General features: G+C 36.9%; 1 protein-coding gene and 1 long non-coding RNA gene across 3 annotated transcripts; both read right to left on the bottom strand.

Moving 5' to 3' along the window:
• Positions 1 to 2,033: 2,033 nt before the first annotated feature.
• LOC125587884 lies at positions 2,034 to 7,536 on the bottom strand. The gene is made up of 2 exons (XR_007324283.1): positions 3,181 to 7,536; positions 2,034 to 2,495 (listed from the first exon to the last, which is right to left on the bottom strand). It is a non-coding gene; the product is annotated as an uncharacterized LOC125587884 (long non-coding RNA).
• Positions 7,537 to 10,849: 3,313 nt separating this feature from the next.
• On the bottom strand, positions 10,850 to 14,430 carry LOC106418303 (protein RDM16). Of its 2 annotated transcripts, XM_048756853.1 has the most exons (7): positions 13,913 to 14,084; positions 13,723 to 13,791; positions 13,531 to 13,646; positions 13,065 to 13,445; positions 12,790 to 12,984; positions 12,531 to 12,685; positions 10,850 to 11,997 (listed from the first exon to the last, which is right to left on the bottom strand). In XM_048756853.1, exons 4-7 carry the CDS (start codon positions 13,257 to 13,259, stop codon positions 11,109 to 11,111), a joined length of 1,434 nt encoding a protein of 477 aa, XP_048612810.1. In that variant the 5' UTR covers positions 13,260 to 13,445; positions 13,531 to 13,646; positions 13,723 to 13,791; positions 13,913 to 14,084; the 3' UTR covers positions 10,850 to 11,108. The 2 variants fall into 2 exon arrangements, with proteins under 2 accessions (XP_048612810.1, XP_013714431.1); XM_013858977.3 differs by having other exon boundaries at positions 13,531 to 13,791; positions 13,913 to 14,430.
• Positions 14,431 to 16,995: the final 2,565 nt, after the last annotated feature.

Genomic DNA, 16,995 nt, shown 5'->3' with positions numbered 1-16,995 from the left:
AACTTGACGAAATATCAATTTTCATGATATCTGGGTTAGATAGTGCAGCCAATTGAATAGTTTGTGGATTTCCGTCATGATTGTACAGAACTTTTGGGAATAGCAATGATGTCTATTTCTATCGAATTGATTATCAACTCATGAGGTCATCTTGCTACGTGTACTCCGGATTTGATGTGGTTGATTTGGTCCCAACAAACATATATAATCTTTTTTTTTTTGCTACAAATCTATTCATTCCACCGAATTTTTTTTATATGTCTACAGGCCTAGAAATTTTTTTAATCTCTTATTTTCTAGAAAAATATAATATTCAGAGTATACGAGAAATTTGTCAAATAAAATATTTGGATTGGAAAATTCTCAACTTTTGGTTTAGAAAAAGTAAATATTGAGTTTGATACTAAGAGTAAAAAAAATATATTAAGACTAAAGTTAAGAATTATCAAAGAGCACACAAAGTAAAGAATAAAGATTTATTCTATTATTTAAAATTAAATATTGAATATTTCGAACAAACTTTGAAATTCGAAACTGCCAGTTATCCAATAAAGACCTAAAATTCCTAATAATAAACCAAAATCCCCTATACGATTGGTTACAAAAGCTTTTTGACAGACATTTGCTGCAATAGGTCGTGTGAACCGAAAACCTATTAATAAATACGAACACATTTCAACTAATTCCCAAAAAAAATAAACTTGGATCAAATTAGAACTAGTAACTAATTCTAACATTGAAGTATTAAAAAAACCCATATAAGCAAAAAACTTTAGATATCCTTGATCATGAGACATATAATTATTACTATAAATCAGAACCAAAATTCCAACAGTTGCAATTAATATTGACATAATAGAAGTAAGTAGATCAATAAAATAACCGAACTCAAAAGAAAATTCATTATTTATGGTCCAAGACCCTAATCGAAATGCATACATTTGTCTCATACACTATCGGAATAGTGAGAAGAGATATATTTTACATCCCAGAGGAAATGTTATAATTAGAGATACCATTGTTTCTGGTACAAAAGTTCCCATAAAAAAGGGAAATGCCCTATCTTTGATTTACGTAATTGGAAGTAACCAATTAGGTTTTACGAAGATGTCCAAGAGTTGAATTTAGCTCATAAGTTGACTTTGTGTTAACAAGCATTTAATGTGACAGTATTAAGCCTCCTTAGTTATAACTTATATATATGATCAAATCTCCAGCCGATTGGTTACATACTTCATTAATATAGAACTGATCATTAAAATAACTCCGTTCATTGTCTTTCGACGCATTTTTAGCAAATTAAAGCCGTTATAACACACTAAAATCCAACTACTCCAAAAAAAGTCCTCTCTTGAAATTATGTTATATCATATGTTTTCTTTAACTTTGACTGACAGAAAATTAAGTGTTTACTATCAAAAGTTATATTGAAATTCAGGAACAATAATTTTAAAACAAAACTTATCTTCAAGACATCACTTATACTAAAACAGGGAAAATGCCATGGTCTGAATCCATAAATTTGCTTGAATGGTTTGCTAGCAAAAAGAATATACTTTATATTATGGTGGCTCTATTCTATATTTATGAGAAGGTCAAAACTCAAAAAAAAGTATTTTAAAATTTCCATCTTAATTGTTATGCAATGGTCACTCTTATTTTGGTCAAAACTAAAGACAAATGAGAAACAAATGGAACATAAAATTCGGTATTCACATGCTGCAATCATTATGTTCTTTATGTTCTTTATTTTCTCTATTTCTAATTTTCTACAAGGCGCGCAAGTCTTAAGGGCTCCTATCTCCCCTCCATTGACCAAACTTTAAATCTGTAATGGAATAACAACTGTCCCAAACATCCCCTCCAAACACTTTCAGCAACTCTCTTTTTATCAATCTCATAAAAACATGCATTTGTTACGTTTAAATCCGCTTGTTCGCACTAATAACCAAATGCATTTTGTTCATCCATTATAAATATCACCATTCTAAGCATGATTCGTATTGTTTGTTGTTATTATCCATTGTTTGAAATAGTGCCATCAAACCTCGTGTTAATGCAATCGAGACAACACGACCAATAGTTCATACATATACGATTTAAGAGATGGAAAAATAGTGGAATAAATAAAAGGAAACTTACAAAGCTATGTGAAGAATGAAAAGAGAAAAAAGATTAAAAAAAAAAGAGGTTTAAGGAGAAGCAGAGTGATTTCGATCAAAGTGAAGAAGCTGAGCTGCACATTTGGGGCAATCTTTCAAGAGTTTAGGTACCATGTAATAAATAAAACAAGCTTTGCAGCCAGCTACCACAAGAACTTCATTCTCTTCTTCGTGATTCTCTATCGATGACTCTGATGAAGATTCTTCGCTTTCATAATAAGAACTATCGTCTTCTTAAACAACAGCTACATCCGATTCTCCACTGAAATCATCATATGCATTGTTGTTGTTGTTTATTCCGGTCTTCCGGTTTATGTAGTAAACCTCTCCTGTCTAATTAATTAAACATAAAACAAACGTCCAGATTTCACTTAAAAAGTAACTGTAATTTTAAATCTTGAAAACTACTTTGATGCTAAGGCTAATAGCTTTTTTTTTGTGCAACCGCTAAGGCTAATAGCTTAATCCCCAGAAGTAATATTTTTTTAAACTAGTGCCAGAAAGAATAAAGAGGAAACATAATGATTCTGCTTTCTTTCTTTCTTTGCAATGCAGAAAAAATGCACCCCAAGTCCTGAAAGAAAACAAATATGGACGAGATGTTTTATATGTAAATCTCTATATGCATATGTTTTCTTTTTGATTGATATACAAGAGAACATTGCTTTGTTCTAAAACAAACATCCGGCAGATTCAAATAGAAGAAAAAAAAAGAACGTAAAGTGAGCCATGAAACTTTCCAAGTGAAGTTCTTCTACAAAGAAAATTTCAGTTAGGGTTTATGTTTTGGTAATGAAATCAAGATTGGAAGCAAACCCTGTGAGCATTTATAGACAAGACAATAGAGACAAAGCTTGAAGCAATAAATGCAACACAAGTAAACAGAAAAAATCAATTATAAAGGAAACCAAAGAAGTTACATTTGTCATACCACAAAACTGACAAATGATTGTCCTCAAACTCAAAGTTTCTCCCAATCAGGAAAAGAACAGAAGAAAAGTAATCTGATTTTGTTTACCTTGAGATTAAGACACTGTTCCAAATGACAAGGAACAGAGATGTGAGAATTTATCTCAAACGTTCTATCTGAGATTGGTACATCATCTTCGAAACTCCTTCTCCGGTTACTCAATGAACATTTCTGCATCATTCCCTCTGGATATTTAGATGCAGAAAGGAAGAGGAGGAGAAAGGAAGAATAATCAACCAAAAAGAGAGTTTTAAAAGGATTTAAAATATGGAAGCACCGTGGCCTAGTGGTCAAGGTTTAAAGGCTTCTATACCAGATCTGGGGTTCGAACCCCAGAGGTTTGGGTTTCAATTCCCGGAGAAGGCGAATTATGCAAAAAATTAGAGAAAATACTTACAAAAGATCTTCGGCATGGCGCAAAGAGTACCGTAAGGAATGAATCTCATAGGGCTACTCAGAGTGATGCAGTCAGGCGTGAAACCTCATAAGACAGATAGAATTATCGGCTGTAATATTTCTACCTAATGTTTTTTATAATTTGTAATAGCATAATTAACCCGAAAAAAAAAATTAAAACGTAGAAACACTATTAAATTAAGGAAGGGCACAAAACAAAGACATTTAAGGGTAAATTCGGGATTTCCATGTGGGAATTGGTCCACGCGTCGCGTGTGGATTGTTGGGCCAAGAGGAAAGCTGGAGGCCGTAGCTGTCCCTGTCAGGCGCACAATAACGACAACTGAGCCTCGCATTTGGTCGCACGTCCTATGTAAAACGAACATACGACTACTTCTACACACGCGTGACATTTAGATAGTTTATCATGGTTTAGGTTAGTGGCCAGTTTTAACTAAAATATCTTACTTCAAATCAATTGGTATTATAAATCCTTACGTGGACGAGCCATAACCGGCCTGATCCAGTCCGACCAGAAACAGGTCCATCCGGTTCGTACCACATGTCCAAAGGCGGCGGGAAGCTTTCCATTATACTTGACCGATTTTCCTTTTACTTATGTACTTAGGTTTTCTTTTTCCTAATTAGATTAGGAATATGTATCTTTACTTTTAACTAGTATGTTTAGGATTTCCATATTACTATGGATTTTCATTTATCTATGACGGTCTATTCTTGTATATAAATAAACTTCTATGAATGAATAATACATAGATTCAAATCCTTTCATCTTCCTTATTTTATAACACGTTATCAGCACGATAGTCCTAAAACCATGAGCCAACTACTAAACCCTAAAAACCTAAGCCGGCGACGATCTAAGGCTTTCTCCGTCTCGTCTCAACTCCGACGATCAGCTCATCCCCTAGGCGTTCCCCGTTCACGTCCGACGTCCTCAACCAGCTCGCGTTCCCGAAGGATCAGCCGAATCCGACGAGCTGATAGCAACCTGGTAGCAATCCATCCAGCCTGCACGATCTAGCGAGACGATAGCGACCCGATAGCAATCCGACCAGCTTCAGCTCGTTCCCGATTCGAGACCCGACTAGTCCGCACGCACCAGCTCGCGAACTCTCTCTGCTTTTGGTGGTCTGGTTCAACCCTACAAAAAAAGGTAAATCTGAAACCCTAATAAAGAACCCACATCGAATTTGGCTTGATTGATAAAGGTTTAAGACAAATTAAAATCTTGCAAAACCCTAATAATAGAAATCAATACTCTAAGTTTGGAATCAAGAAATTTATGATAGGATATCGGTTAGATTTTGTGATTATTTGATCATATAGAACCAGATGATAGGATGTAAAATTCGGTTGTATGAAGAACCCTAAAACCCTAATTGTAAATCGGTTTGTTTGATGTTCTTGTCTAATCGTTTGATCATTGAGGTTTTAAATTATTCTTGTTTGAATGATTGATAATCTGAGTTTTAAGATTAATAGATTGATTGAATCTCGAATTAAAATTTTAAGGCCTTGAAATCTTAAATCCCATATTGCTTAAAATTTGAATGATTGATTTGAGGTTTAAGATTGTTTACATATTGCATGAGAGTTAAGTTGCTAGATTATTTGATTCTGAAACCCTAAATCCTAGCCGCATATTACCAACCTTGAAATTGGTAAACCCTAATTGATATGCATATAAATGAATGATAAGATTGAATGCATCTTACCTAATCATCCTATTTGCATTACATTCTGTTATGGCCGTGTGGTTTTTGTTATGCATCATACTCGTGGCCGTGTGGCCTTGCTTGATAATTATTTATTTGATTAAAAGTATTGACCGCATACTCATATAGAATTCGAAAAACATGTGGCTTAGTGCATATTCATTCATGGTTGTGTGGCCTTATTTCTTATAGATCATCTAACCTAAGATTGTTGCATTATATTGATCTTGGCCGTGCGGCTTATTCTCAAGATTGTTTGTTCTGATTGATGCATTGGTTACATATTCATATAGAAACCGTTTACTAAGATTACGCACCATGGTCACATAGAAATTTGTTTTAAATACTTGTGTGAATTGATTGTTTGATTTAGCAGCATGTATTCTATGAAATTGTGAAACCCTAAGACTTGATGATTTCAGATGTCGAAAATATGTAACTTGGATTATTATGCTGTCCTAAATCTCTCTGGAGATAATTATCTGGAATGGACAATGAACACTTCAGTTGTCCTGAAATCAAGAGGACTCGGTAGGAGTATCATTCAGGGTAATTATGCAACTGAAAGTGAAATGTATAGGGTCATAACAATTATGCGCCATCATCTCACTAAGGATCTGAGAAATCAGTACCTAAATATTGAGAATCCCCGTGACCTTTGGACATAATTAAAATCCAGATACAAAATGGTGTTATTACCAAAGGTCATGCATGAATGTATGAGTCTCAGATTCCAGGACTTTGAGTCTGTGGATGAATATCACTTTTCTTTGTCCAAAATCGTTTACAAACTGAGACTATGTGGTGAAGTGGTAACAGACGAGGATGTACTGTTCAAAACATACTCCACATTCCTAGGAGATCTGTTGTCAGCACATATCTATATAGAAAGAGGTTTCACCACCTACAATGATCTGCTTTCATGCCTATTGATAATTGAGCAGAATAAGTTGCTAAAGAAAAGCAGTGAGATGAGACATCCTGAAGCCAATAAGGCTGAAGAAGATAAGAAAGAATCCAAGGTAGCCGTGTCCAAAGTAACGGATGGTGTGGCCGGCTTGTCTATTGACTTAAAAAAAAAAGATTTCGACATACTGATTTTGTGTTAAGGTTTTGATTTATGCTTTGCTTTGACCTTCTTGTCATTCACGAATTTTCTTATAATGATAGAATTGTTTTGAGTTCATTGCTATTATACCTTGCCTGATTTTGCTTGATAATGTGAATGATTTTTATTGATAAAGAGTACAAATTTGCGGGTATAGTAGCCTAGTGAGGAATCTATGGCCAAGGCATTGCCTAAAGGGCATTATATACACCCAAGAATTCGTGACCCATTGAGTTATAATAAAATGGTTTCCAAATAGAAACAATGGGCAAAAAGGAAACAAAAAGTTCCTTCAGATCTAAGAAGAAAAATCGCCTAAGGCCTTATAAGAAAGTGGTCAAGACTATACCTGCGTACTCTACTGATCTAGACTATGTCAAAGATCAGTATGATAAGAGGCAAGAGCCATGGTAACCAGATTGGTATACCCCACGAAATTATACACTTTATGGCACAACTGGATTAGCCATCCTAGTATAAACTTGATGCAAAGATTGATATTGCAAAAGGCACACAGAGTTATCCCATAGGATCTCACGTTGTGTAACATGTACACAAGGGAAACTCATTAGGCTTTATTGTCCCAAGCATCACGAAATTATAGTATGTTCATGAGGGGGAGTGAGGATAAACCCGTGGTCCATGACTATACTACAAATTCGTGTACCATGGCCTATGACCATGCTATAAACGGCTTGGCTGGACCCTTTTATAAAACACATAATCCACATCCAGCCTAAAGCTTTGGGACATCACGAGTTTTACATGTATATAAGGTTAATATGCATCAGGCCATACAAGTGAGCATAGATATTCCCATCTCAGATTGAATACGGGTCATGAGCCAGACATATACCATCTTAAGAGACTTTGAATAAACCACCACATACATATGTGCCGTCTAAGATGGAACCTCAGAAAAGGATTGGGAATATATGTTGGATATGAGTATGTTTTTCTCCCATGAGTTTTAAGAAACCTTGAGCCAAATATGGGTGATCAGATTAAGGCCAGGTACACGGATTGCATGACTAATGAATCTGACTATCCAACATTAGAAGGAGAAAGTTATAAGCTGGTAAAGAGTAAAAGAATGATAAGAGAAATAGAATGGTATTAACCATCATTGTCATGGCAAGATCCTCGGACTAAAGAATATGATTTAAGACGTCCAAAGAAAAGAAAAATTATACAAAGCTAGCTAATCAGATGCCAGACACATTGACCCGAAAAGAAAAGAATGACTAAGTCATACCAGCTTAGCACCAAACGAATTTGATGTCCTAGAAAGAGACATAGTCAAGTTGCTACAGAGTCTATACAAGATAGACCAATGAGTTCCATAAGATAAGAATCCTCGGAAAGAAAGGATAAAGGTGCATAGAAAGATAAGACAAATCCAAGGTCATTAGGGAAACCAGACCAGACATAGAGATAAGGCTGGCCAGCTGAACATCTAAGGTACCAAACCATGTAGCTTGGGACGCCAAGCTGCTAGGTAATAAAGGTCCTGGATAATGAGATCTCAAATCGATTAGATCATGTCTGGAACACAATGGAACTATATAAGAGTGTCGACACATAGATGATATATTTGTATAAGGATGCACAAGAAAGTAGCACTTGAACATAAAGATATAGGCGAGGATCATGAACCCACGTAAGAGTACTCGTAAAGATTAAGATTAGATTGAAAAGGAACGTGGGATTAAAGTATATAAAGAGATAGGAGTATTGGCCATATAGATATAGAGACGCCATATGATGATTTAGCCAGTGGATAAATGGGTCCTGTGAGGAAAAGAAAATCGTGAGATGAAGAACATGATCACGTGGTCTAAGGTGTTCATGTTCCTACTTACAGCATTAAAACATAGCTTGTTACACAAGGATACCCACAGAGACCAAGAACAGTTTATAAGCAGATATACTCAATTGTGGTGGATGCTACTACATATTTTCGAATTTATAAAGATCTGGTCATAAGAAAGAAATTAGATTGACATATAATGATGTAGTAAGCAGCATATGGATCACTGGATAAAGAACAACATTGTTCCTAAGCTGTTTATGGACTGAAACAAAGCAGCTGCATATAGTATGTAATACTTAGTAAAGGAGTTATATAAGAACAATTAGGCCTGGGCATAAAATCCGGAACCCGAAATCCGAACCGAACCCGAACCGAAAAACCCGACCTGTTATCCGACCCGAAATGTAAAAATACCCGAACGGGTCTTGTAGGGTGGTACAAAAAATATCCGAACCCGAAGTGTTATTAACCGAACCCGAACGGGTAACCCAAAAATCCAAAATTAATAGTTAATATAAATATTTTGAAATATATATAAGTATTTCAATTATTAAATTCAAAATTTCTGGTAATATGATATATAATAATAAATATTAAAATTTTAATAAATAATTTAAGTACACAATTAATTATAAATAAGTATTTTATAATTTGCTCATTGAAATAAAAAAGTCTACTCTCTATAAGGCAATACATATTGTTTACAAATAATGTTTGTTTTCATGCTTGATTTAACATTTTATCGTTATTTTATCAATCTTATGTGTGATAGATTAATTTTTATTTAATTTAGATGTTTTTCTTTATATTTTTCCTCAAGTTTTTTGTTTTTTTACTTCGGTTATATCCGAACCGAACCGATATAACCCGAATCCATACGATATATGATTACTTTATGGGTTTTAAGACGCAATACAATTTTGAACCGAACCCGAAATGTTATTATCCGAACCCGACCCGTATTAATAAAATTTTAGTATGGGACCTAGGAGCGTAAATCCGTAAACCCGAAAACCCGAAAACCCGAAAAACCCGACCCGAACGCCAACGGGTACCCGAACGCCCAGGCCTAAGAACAATCCAATTCAGTCCATATATACTTATAAAAAAAATTTGAATTCCTTGTGTTTACTTTATATTAAACCAACCTAAAGAGAGGTTAATTGGATGATACAAATTATCTATTAAATCTCAGAAAGAAAAAGAAAAACTATAAACCATCGCTGCAACACTAGCCAAGAGAATTTATAGTTGAAGTTGATATTTCAACATGGACCGACCAAATTGTAGTATGGCTAGTGGAAAAGAAAGATCAGCTATCATGTGGCAGTCCATAAGCACGTGTGGTCGAGGTCCATGACCTAATATATATTCCAGTGAGTGGTATGATCCACGACAAGAAAGGTCATAGGACGCCATCAAGATATAAATATAGGACTGCAAATGTAAGTATAGACCATTATGCATATCAATAGACAAGGTAAAACCATAATGGCCAAAGGGATTGACCAGGGGTATGTCTGGTCAAGGTCTAATGTATATGAAATTACCGAAAGCAAGAGAGATCGATAACCATGTATGAGGTCCATGAGTGTATTTGGCCGCAGAGCCATAGTTTGATGAGATTGTGAAACTCATTGCAGCAATGATCATTGATCATGATCTTAGACACTCATGAGACAAGTTATGGACATGTATAGACGAGGTCTATGAATCAACATGGATCGATCAGATTAGAGTATGTCTGATGATAATAAAGAAAGATCAACTGTAATGGACAAGACTTTGGTGCATATGGTTGATATACATCCGTGTGGAGAAGATGCACCAGAACATAGGTTTACGACCTGAAATTACAAGTTCATGGTACCATGCTCAGTCTATATTGTCTATGAGTATGTTTAGTCAAGATCTGTCCGACCAAAAGTATAGAGTGGTCGACAGCAAAGATTCACGTATTGTTCATGCACACAAGAGTTTCCAGAAAACATGAGAATTTCAAGCATTACGTTCAAGTTACAATTCAGCAAGAGCTATTTCAACAGCAACATTCAGGAAGGTTCAAATTAGGGGGAGTAGTGTTTGTTGTACTCTTTTTTCTTATCCATAGTTTTGTCCCACTGGGTTTTTCCTGGAAAGGTTTTAATGAGGCAACATGAAGCACATTACGAACTCTGAATGGTTATGGCGTCCAAGGGGGAGTGTTATAAATCCTTATGTGGACGAGCCATAACCGGCCTGATCCAGTCCGACCAGAAACAGGCCCATCCGGTTTGTACCACATGTCCAAAGGCGGCTGGAAGCTTTCCATTATACTTGACCGATTTTCCTTTTACTTATGTACTTAGATTTTCCTTTTCCTAATTAGATTAGGAATATGTATCTTTACCTTTTCCTAATATGTTTAGAATTTCCATATTACTATGGATTTCCATTTATCTATGACCGTCTATTTTTGTATATAAATGAACCTCTATTGAATAATACATAGATTCAAATCCTTTCATTTTCCTTATTTTATACTCTTTCAGATGTTCCTAATAAGAACTCAAAAGCCAGATATATTGAACAAATGAACCAAATCATTTTGATAGTATTCGAAGATCATAATTTGGCACGCACAAAACAGAGAACATAAGAGACTACGACTAAATCAATGATACGTAAGAGTTGAATCTGATCATGCATTTCAGAACATTTTACCATGATTTACCTAAGCACAAATACAGATCAAATTCTTGTTCAAAAGTGAAAACACCAAGACGACAAGAAGCAGAACACAACAACTGTTCAGAGAACCGCAAATGACTCCTGGAAAGACCCATAACATTGTTCAACAGTTGAAGCATTTCAAAGGAGATGATTGATAAGTATGAGAGACACTATAGCAACCGACAGAATAGGAAGTGGAGGAAGGAAAGATTTAGTCTTCGGTGTAGTTGACAGCGAGGTCCCAGTAGTGAGCGACACCAGCATCCGTGAAAACTTTCTTGGCAGCAGATTCCGTTAAGCACTCTTGTACGAGAAACCTATGAAAACTCGGTTTCGCAACGCTTCCTTGCCAAACCAACCAGCACTTATTGTTTCCGCCATTCTCTTCTTCGTCATCATCTTCTTCCTCTCCTTCCTTCTCATCCTTCTTCACTGCCTCTGCCCAGTTTATCCGCCTCAGCATCAGCTTCCCGTATCTCTTTATGGCTTTGCTCTTACCCTCCACTACAACCACACTCATTTCATCTGTCATCACGCTACAACCCGTTAATCTGTTCTCCCTAGCATTCATCTCCACCTTGAATCTCGTTTTAGGATGAGAGAGCTTGTTGATCTTGTACACAGACACTATCGTCTCGATAGTTGTTGGATCATCGAAAAGCTTCCTCTCTTTCTTCTCACGTTTCTCTGCAGGTGTTAGCTTCCGTGCTGCGTTCCTGTCTGTGTGAGCTTGTTCACGTTCCGCAGCTGCTGTGCGGATTTCCTTCTCGAGCTTGGTTGGGTCTTGCGTTGCTTCAGACCCAAGAACCTTCATCAGATTGCTCATTTTCACCTTTGCTTTTGGTGGTTCAAGCAACCCTTGTCTGATCATCTCCTGTTTCTCCTTTTCTTTTGCCAGACGCCTCTGGGTTCGAAGTTTCTTCTGTTCCCTCTTTGTCAGTTTAAGAGGCTGGGGTGGTGGAGGCGCTGCTTCTGCAGGTGGCTCTATGGGACGGGGATGCTCTATGTAATGTGTGAGTTTTTCTGTCTTCAGATCGCTATCGGTAATGGCACCATCAGCTATGTCACCATACACGCCATTTGTGAGAACAGCAGCATCCCTGAAAGAGAAACAAAACTCTGAGCTAAGAAAACCCATTATGAACGTACACAGAAAACCGAGACCAAACCAGCACGACACAAAGCCACCGGATTAACTATTTGGTCTGCATTGAAGAGAGGTAACTAAGTGGTTCACAATAATACGACGATTCATTGTTACCATATTTTAATAGTAATCACCCTGGTGCTGATAACAAAATAATACAAAATATCAGAAGCAATATGCGCTCATTAACGCCAACAGTGAAAGAAATCATCAATTGCAGTATGGGAGTATACATATCCAGACGAAAAGAAATGGGAGAATAATTCTAAACAGAAACGTAACACTAAACCAAAAGGAACCGTAGCAACAGTTATGGTGATTGTAGTATGACTTTCATCCAATATCCCAGAAGTTGCAAGTTTAGTTTGATAATTGTAGTATGACTTGTTCTCCTCAAGTGTATGCCATGTTTACCGTCATCAGATGAACATTCGAAACAAAACAACTCAGTATCAACAGAAAGGTAAAGTGGGAAGCATTACGTACCACCACTCAACATCTGGGATTATCTCCTTGGGTTTCTCTTTTCTCGGGGCACGTTCTGATACCTCTATCAAATTTGGATTTATATCATCCCTGGCCTTAGCCAGATGCGCTTGCTTCACCTTCAGCTCTCTTGCTTTTGCTTCACCAAATTGACTCTACAAATCAAACATCAAAATAACACACTGAAAATCAGTAAAGGCCACCAAGAATAGAATAGAATGGTTAAAAACAATCCATCATAGAAAAAGACAACGCATACCCTCAACTTCAAACTCTCAGCATCCCTTGTCCATTTACCTTCCTCAACAAACTGAAAACTCATACGCTTGGGCCTCAAAATCTTGTTTTTATCAATCCCCATCCTCGGATCAAAATGGGGGTTTTCTTCTGGATTTACTTCCAGTTGAGGTTTAAGAATCTGAAAAGCATCTTTCTTCTGTTTGTTGATGTTAACCTGTAGATATCCAAGTATATTAGGAGCTCGTTCATTAGAAAAAAATAGACAGCTTAGACATTTAAATTAACTTTATTGACCTTTAATGTACTAAGATTGCTTGGCTTAGTCACACTAATCACATTCCCATGTTCATCTATCTCCCTTCCAAGTGCATCCACACGCAGAACAGGAGCCTTCGCAGGTTTCTGTTGAACAGCCATCGTCTCTGTAGGTGTCTGTCCTAGAAGATAATTGATAATGGTAGGAAACTCTGGATCCTGACGGTATCCCATCCTAGCTGCCACCTCCTGAGCTCTCTTAACAGCTTCAATGTTGACCTTATTCCCAAGGCCAGGTAAGACAGCATGTGGTAATGCTGAAGCAGAAGATGTTCCCGCAGAGGCAGTAGGAGTGGTAGTCGATGGTGGCACTCTAGCATGTGGGCTACCTTCTGAAGCTAACTTAATACCTTGATTCGCCTGCGTAAAGAAGAGTTATCAAACTACAAAGTTCCCTCCAAGAAACAAAAATGAAAGCACATATCCGGATATCTGAAGATCTTACCGAAGAAAGTTTCTTAAACCTGTCGGCTAATCCCTTTCCAAGCTGAATAGCTTTCTTAGCTTTAGCTAAGGCATCAAGAGACAAGTTTGAACTACTTTGCCCGGATGTTCTTCCATCTGTACTAGATTTTCCATGAACCTCATGAGACCTGACAATACTCTTATTTTCATCCGTTGTGGATATTGAAGATACCTTAGTGAGCAGGGTTTGACTAGGGGCTAAAGACGTTTCCGAAGCTAAAGAACTATGTGAAGTGACGCCCTGCACATAGACAAAAATAGATACGAGCTTTTCAAACACCATTCGAAATGAAACCATCAACAAAACTATCGAAAGCAGAGCTAGCAAATAAGATCAAACGCTAAAAGCAAAAGAAACTCACAGTGGAGACGTCACTAGCTGCGTTCGTAGCCCTAGAACCCTCACTCACTTGATCATTTTTGCTCTCATCCTCAAACCTGCTTCTCCTCTCACCACCACCACTCCCATCAGAGAACCTAGATCTCTTCTTCCCTTCCTTATTCCCCTTCTCCTCCTCTCTATCTTTCCTCTTGCTCCTCGTTTCCTTATCTTTACTTCCTTCGTGAGACCTCTCCCTATCTTCCCTCTCGCTTCTCTCCACAGATCTCCTTCTGTCCCGAGCTCTATCTCTCTCATCCTCCCTATCCTCGCGCCTCGATGACCGGTGGTGATCTGAATCGCGACGCTTCGAATCTCCATCGCGATGGCGGCGCCCGGCTTCGCGTTCCGGCGAACGATCCGCACTCGAATCACGATCGCGATCGTCCCTGTTGCTCCTGTATCTCTCCTTATCCATGGCGATTTAGGGTTTCTTCCCCCCCCCCCCCCCCCCCCCCCCCCCCCCTAGTCTTTTATTGTAACCGAAACCCCCACAACCGGAATAAACCAGCGAGTCGTGTAAAAGCAGAAATCGATTAGAAAGTATCAATCTGTCGCTGACCCACTAGTCAAGCTTGCAATATTGGACCAAGCCCATTTCCAATTCCTCTTTGAAGTCATCGTTGTATTTGGGCTTCGAAATCGTTCTTTCTTTGTTAGAAAATGAAGCTATTTACGAACGACATGGTGCATCTGTGATAATAATCTCATGTACCTTTGTGATGTAAAAAAAACATATAGTCATGTAATAACATTTTTCTCTGTCGACGTCACTTTTGTTTGCACATTTAAAGTATGACTGCTTTCCCCGCTACCACCCGCAAACGCAGCTTTTGCGGTTAGTAGTGGTTGTTGGCGTTTTGAAACAATCACTCAAACCGCTCTAAACCGCTTCAAACTGCTCTAAACTTCATAAATTCAAAAGCTGGTTCTATCTATCGTTTGCGGTTATGGGCGGTTGCGAGAAGATAAAAAAGTTTTCTTTTTTTTTAAACAATATAAATACAAAACTAAAAATATTCAATAAAATTTTTAAATTGGAATTATAAAAATACTAAAATATATCTATTATATTTTAATTAATATTATAAAATTTCTATTATATTTTAATTAATATCATAAAATCTTAAAATAAAAATATTTTCTATAATTTTTTTAAAAAATTAAAACTATAACTTTCTAAATATAATTTTTATATTTGTTATAATATTATGATTTTTGATATTTTACAATTATATAAAATGTAAATATTGTTAATTTATTATTTAAGTGATATTGAATTTGATAGTTAACCAGTCATAAATATCCCGTAAACGCACCAATTTCTAACCGCAGAACCAATCGTACAAATCTCTTAAAACCGTTCGAAACCACAACCATCCGCATCTGCAAACTCCCGCAACCGCAACTGCAGTCGCAGTCGTTGCGTTTGAACCAATCAGGTCCTTAATGGATTGGATATATTGAATATATCTACGAATTACGACATGTGCCTTTATTTAGCACATGTAAATCTTTTGTCACGAAGGACCCTACAAAGAAAGATGATAGTTATCTCCTTCCTTAACATTTTATTTTTATTGGACTAGGAATAAAAGTAGGAACCAACCCAAATTCGAACTGAAACACATGCAGATTCGAAATCTATATTATAATGATTGAGTTTTTTCCCACTCCTCAGCGCGCTACGTCAGCGTTTTGTGGGCCCTGCTTTTAAAAAGTGTGAAAAAGTATCAAACTCATTGCTCGATCCCGGGTTACTGAGATATAAACATCTATATTTATACCACTAAGCTAACTGATACCTTTGTACATTGATGGCCGAACCTAATATATATTTATGAAGGTCGGAAGCCGTTGCTTCTTCGGCTTCCTCTGAGGGTCGGGCCTACAAGTGTGTTATATGAAAAAAGCTTAAGTTTGCAACAATTATGGTTTTCCTATATTGTAAACTGTTGTAGTTTAACATGGGTTCTTTTCATCATTGTCTCAAACAAGTCTGAGTTACAGAGTTGCGCCGTCTGTATGTTCGTAATATATTTTTTCACCGGTAAACTCTTCATATCCCCATCTTAAATCGCTTGATCATAAATGTTCATGATTTGTAGCCCCTCTGTAAACCATATATATATGATTCTCATCTTTGATGAACCCAATCTGCATCTCCACAAAACTCATTGATTCCTCTTAGCTTTAACCATCTTTTAGAAAATGTTTCTCTCTGCCTCTCCAGTTCGTCAAACCGGCGTCCCGACGTCCGTCACTCAACCTTCGAGTCTCTCCGTCTTGGTCTTAGTAGTCAGAGCATAGCCTATGGCTTCCTCCGCTTCTGGGATTCCATGAACTTCAAGAAAGACAGGGAGTTTGTGGGAATCACGGTTCTCTTCCTCGATGAAAGTTAATCTTCGATCTATCACACTTATTTAACATAATTGTTTTAATTTATTTCCTGATTCTTTGTTGGATAATATTATTTGCAGATTCCGTGATTCATGGGTTTACTCACGTCGGACGTGCTAATCATTACATGCCATCTTTGAAAGCAGATTCCTTTGTGAAAGTCGATCGTTTTGAGGTTGCTAGGTGCTCCAAGTGATTGCGAACACAAACCTAGAAATTGGTAAACATAGCATATTTGACAGCTCCAAGCAAGATTACAATCAGGCAAATTCAAGTGGAATGACATACCAACAACTGAAACTGGTAATTAGTCAACAACTTATCTCATATTTTCCTTATTCTGAAAAAATCTATTGTGTTTCTGATCTATTTTTTCATCTACGCAACTTTAGCCTCTGTCATGGATAGCTCTCTCCCAAGAATTGCATTGACTATGGTTTCTGGGAAGAAAAAGATCTTGCTCCTGAAAAAAGACCGTGACAACCCTGTTGTAAGATTTTAGTTTGTGCAGAACAAAAAACCTTGATTTATTTTCTATTTAGTATAGTGATAGTTGTTGACAATCATTAGTCATTTGCAAATATGTTTTTATGCGGCATTTCAGAACTCTCCATTCCAAGCGGAACATCAGATGAAAGCTAATTTTTCTGGAAGCTCCTCGACTTC

This window comes from Brassica napus, chromosome C5 (assembly GCF_020379485.1).
Source record: "Brassica napus cultivar Da-Ae chromosome C5, Da-Ae, whole genome shotgun sequence".
Taxonomy (NCBI): domain Eukaryota; kingdom Viridiplantae; phylum Streptophyta; class Magnoliopsida; order Brassicales; family Brassicaceae; genus Brassica; species Brassica napus.
The sequence above is the reverse complement of the archived record's forward strand: the minus strand, read 5'-3'. Positions and strand labels throughout refer to the sequence as shown.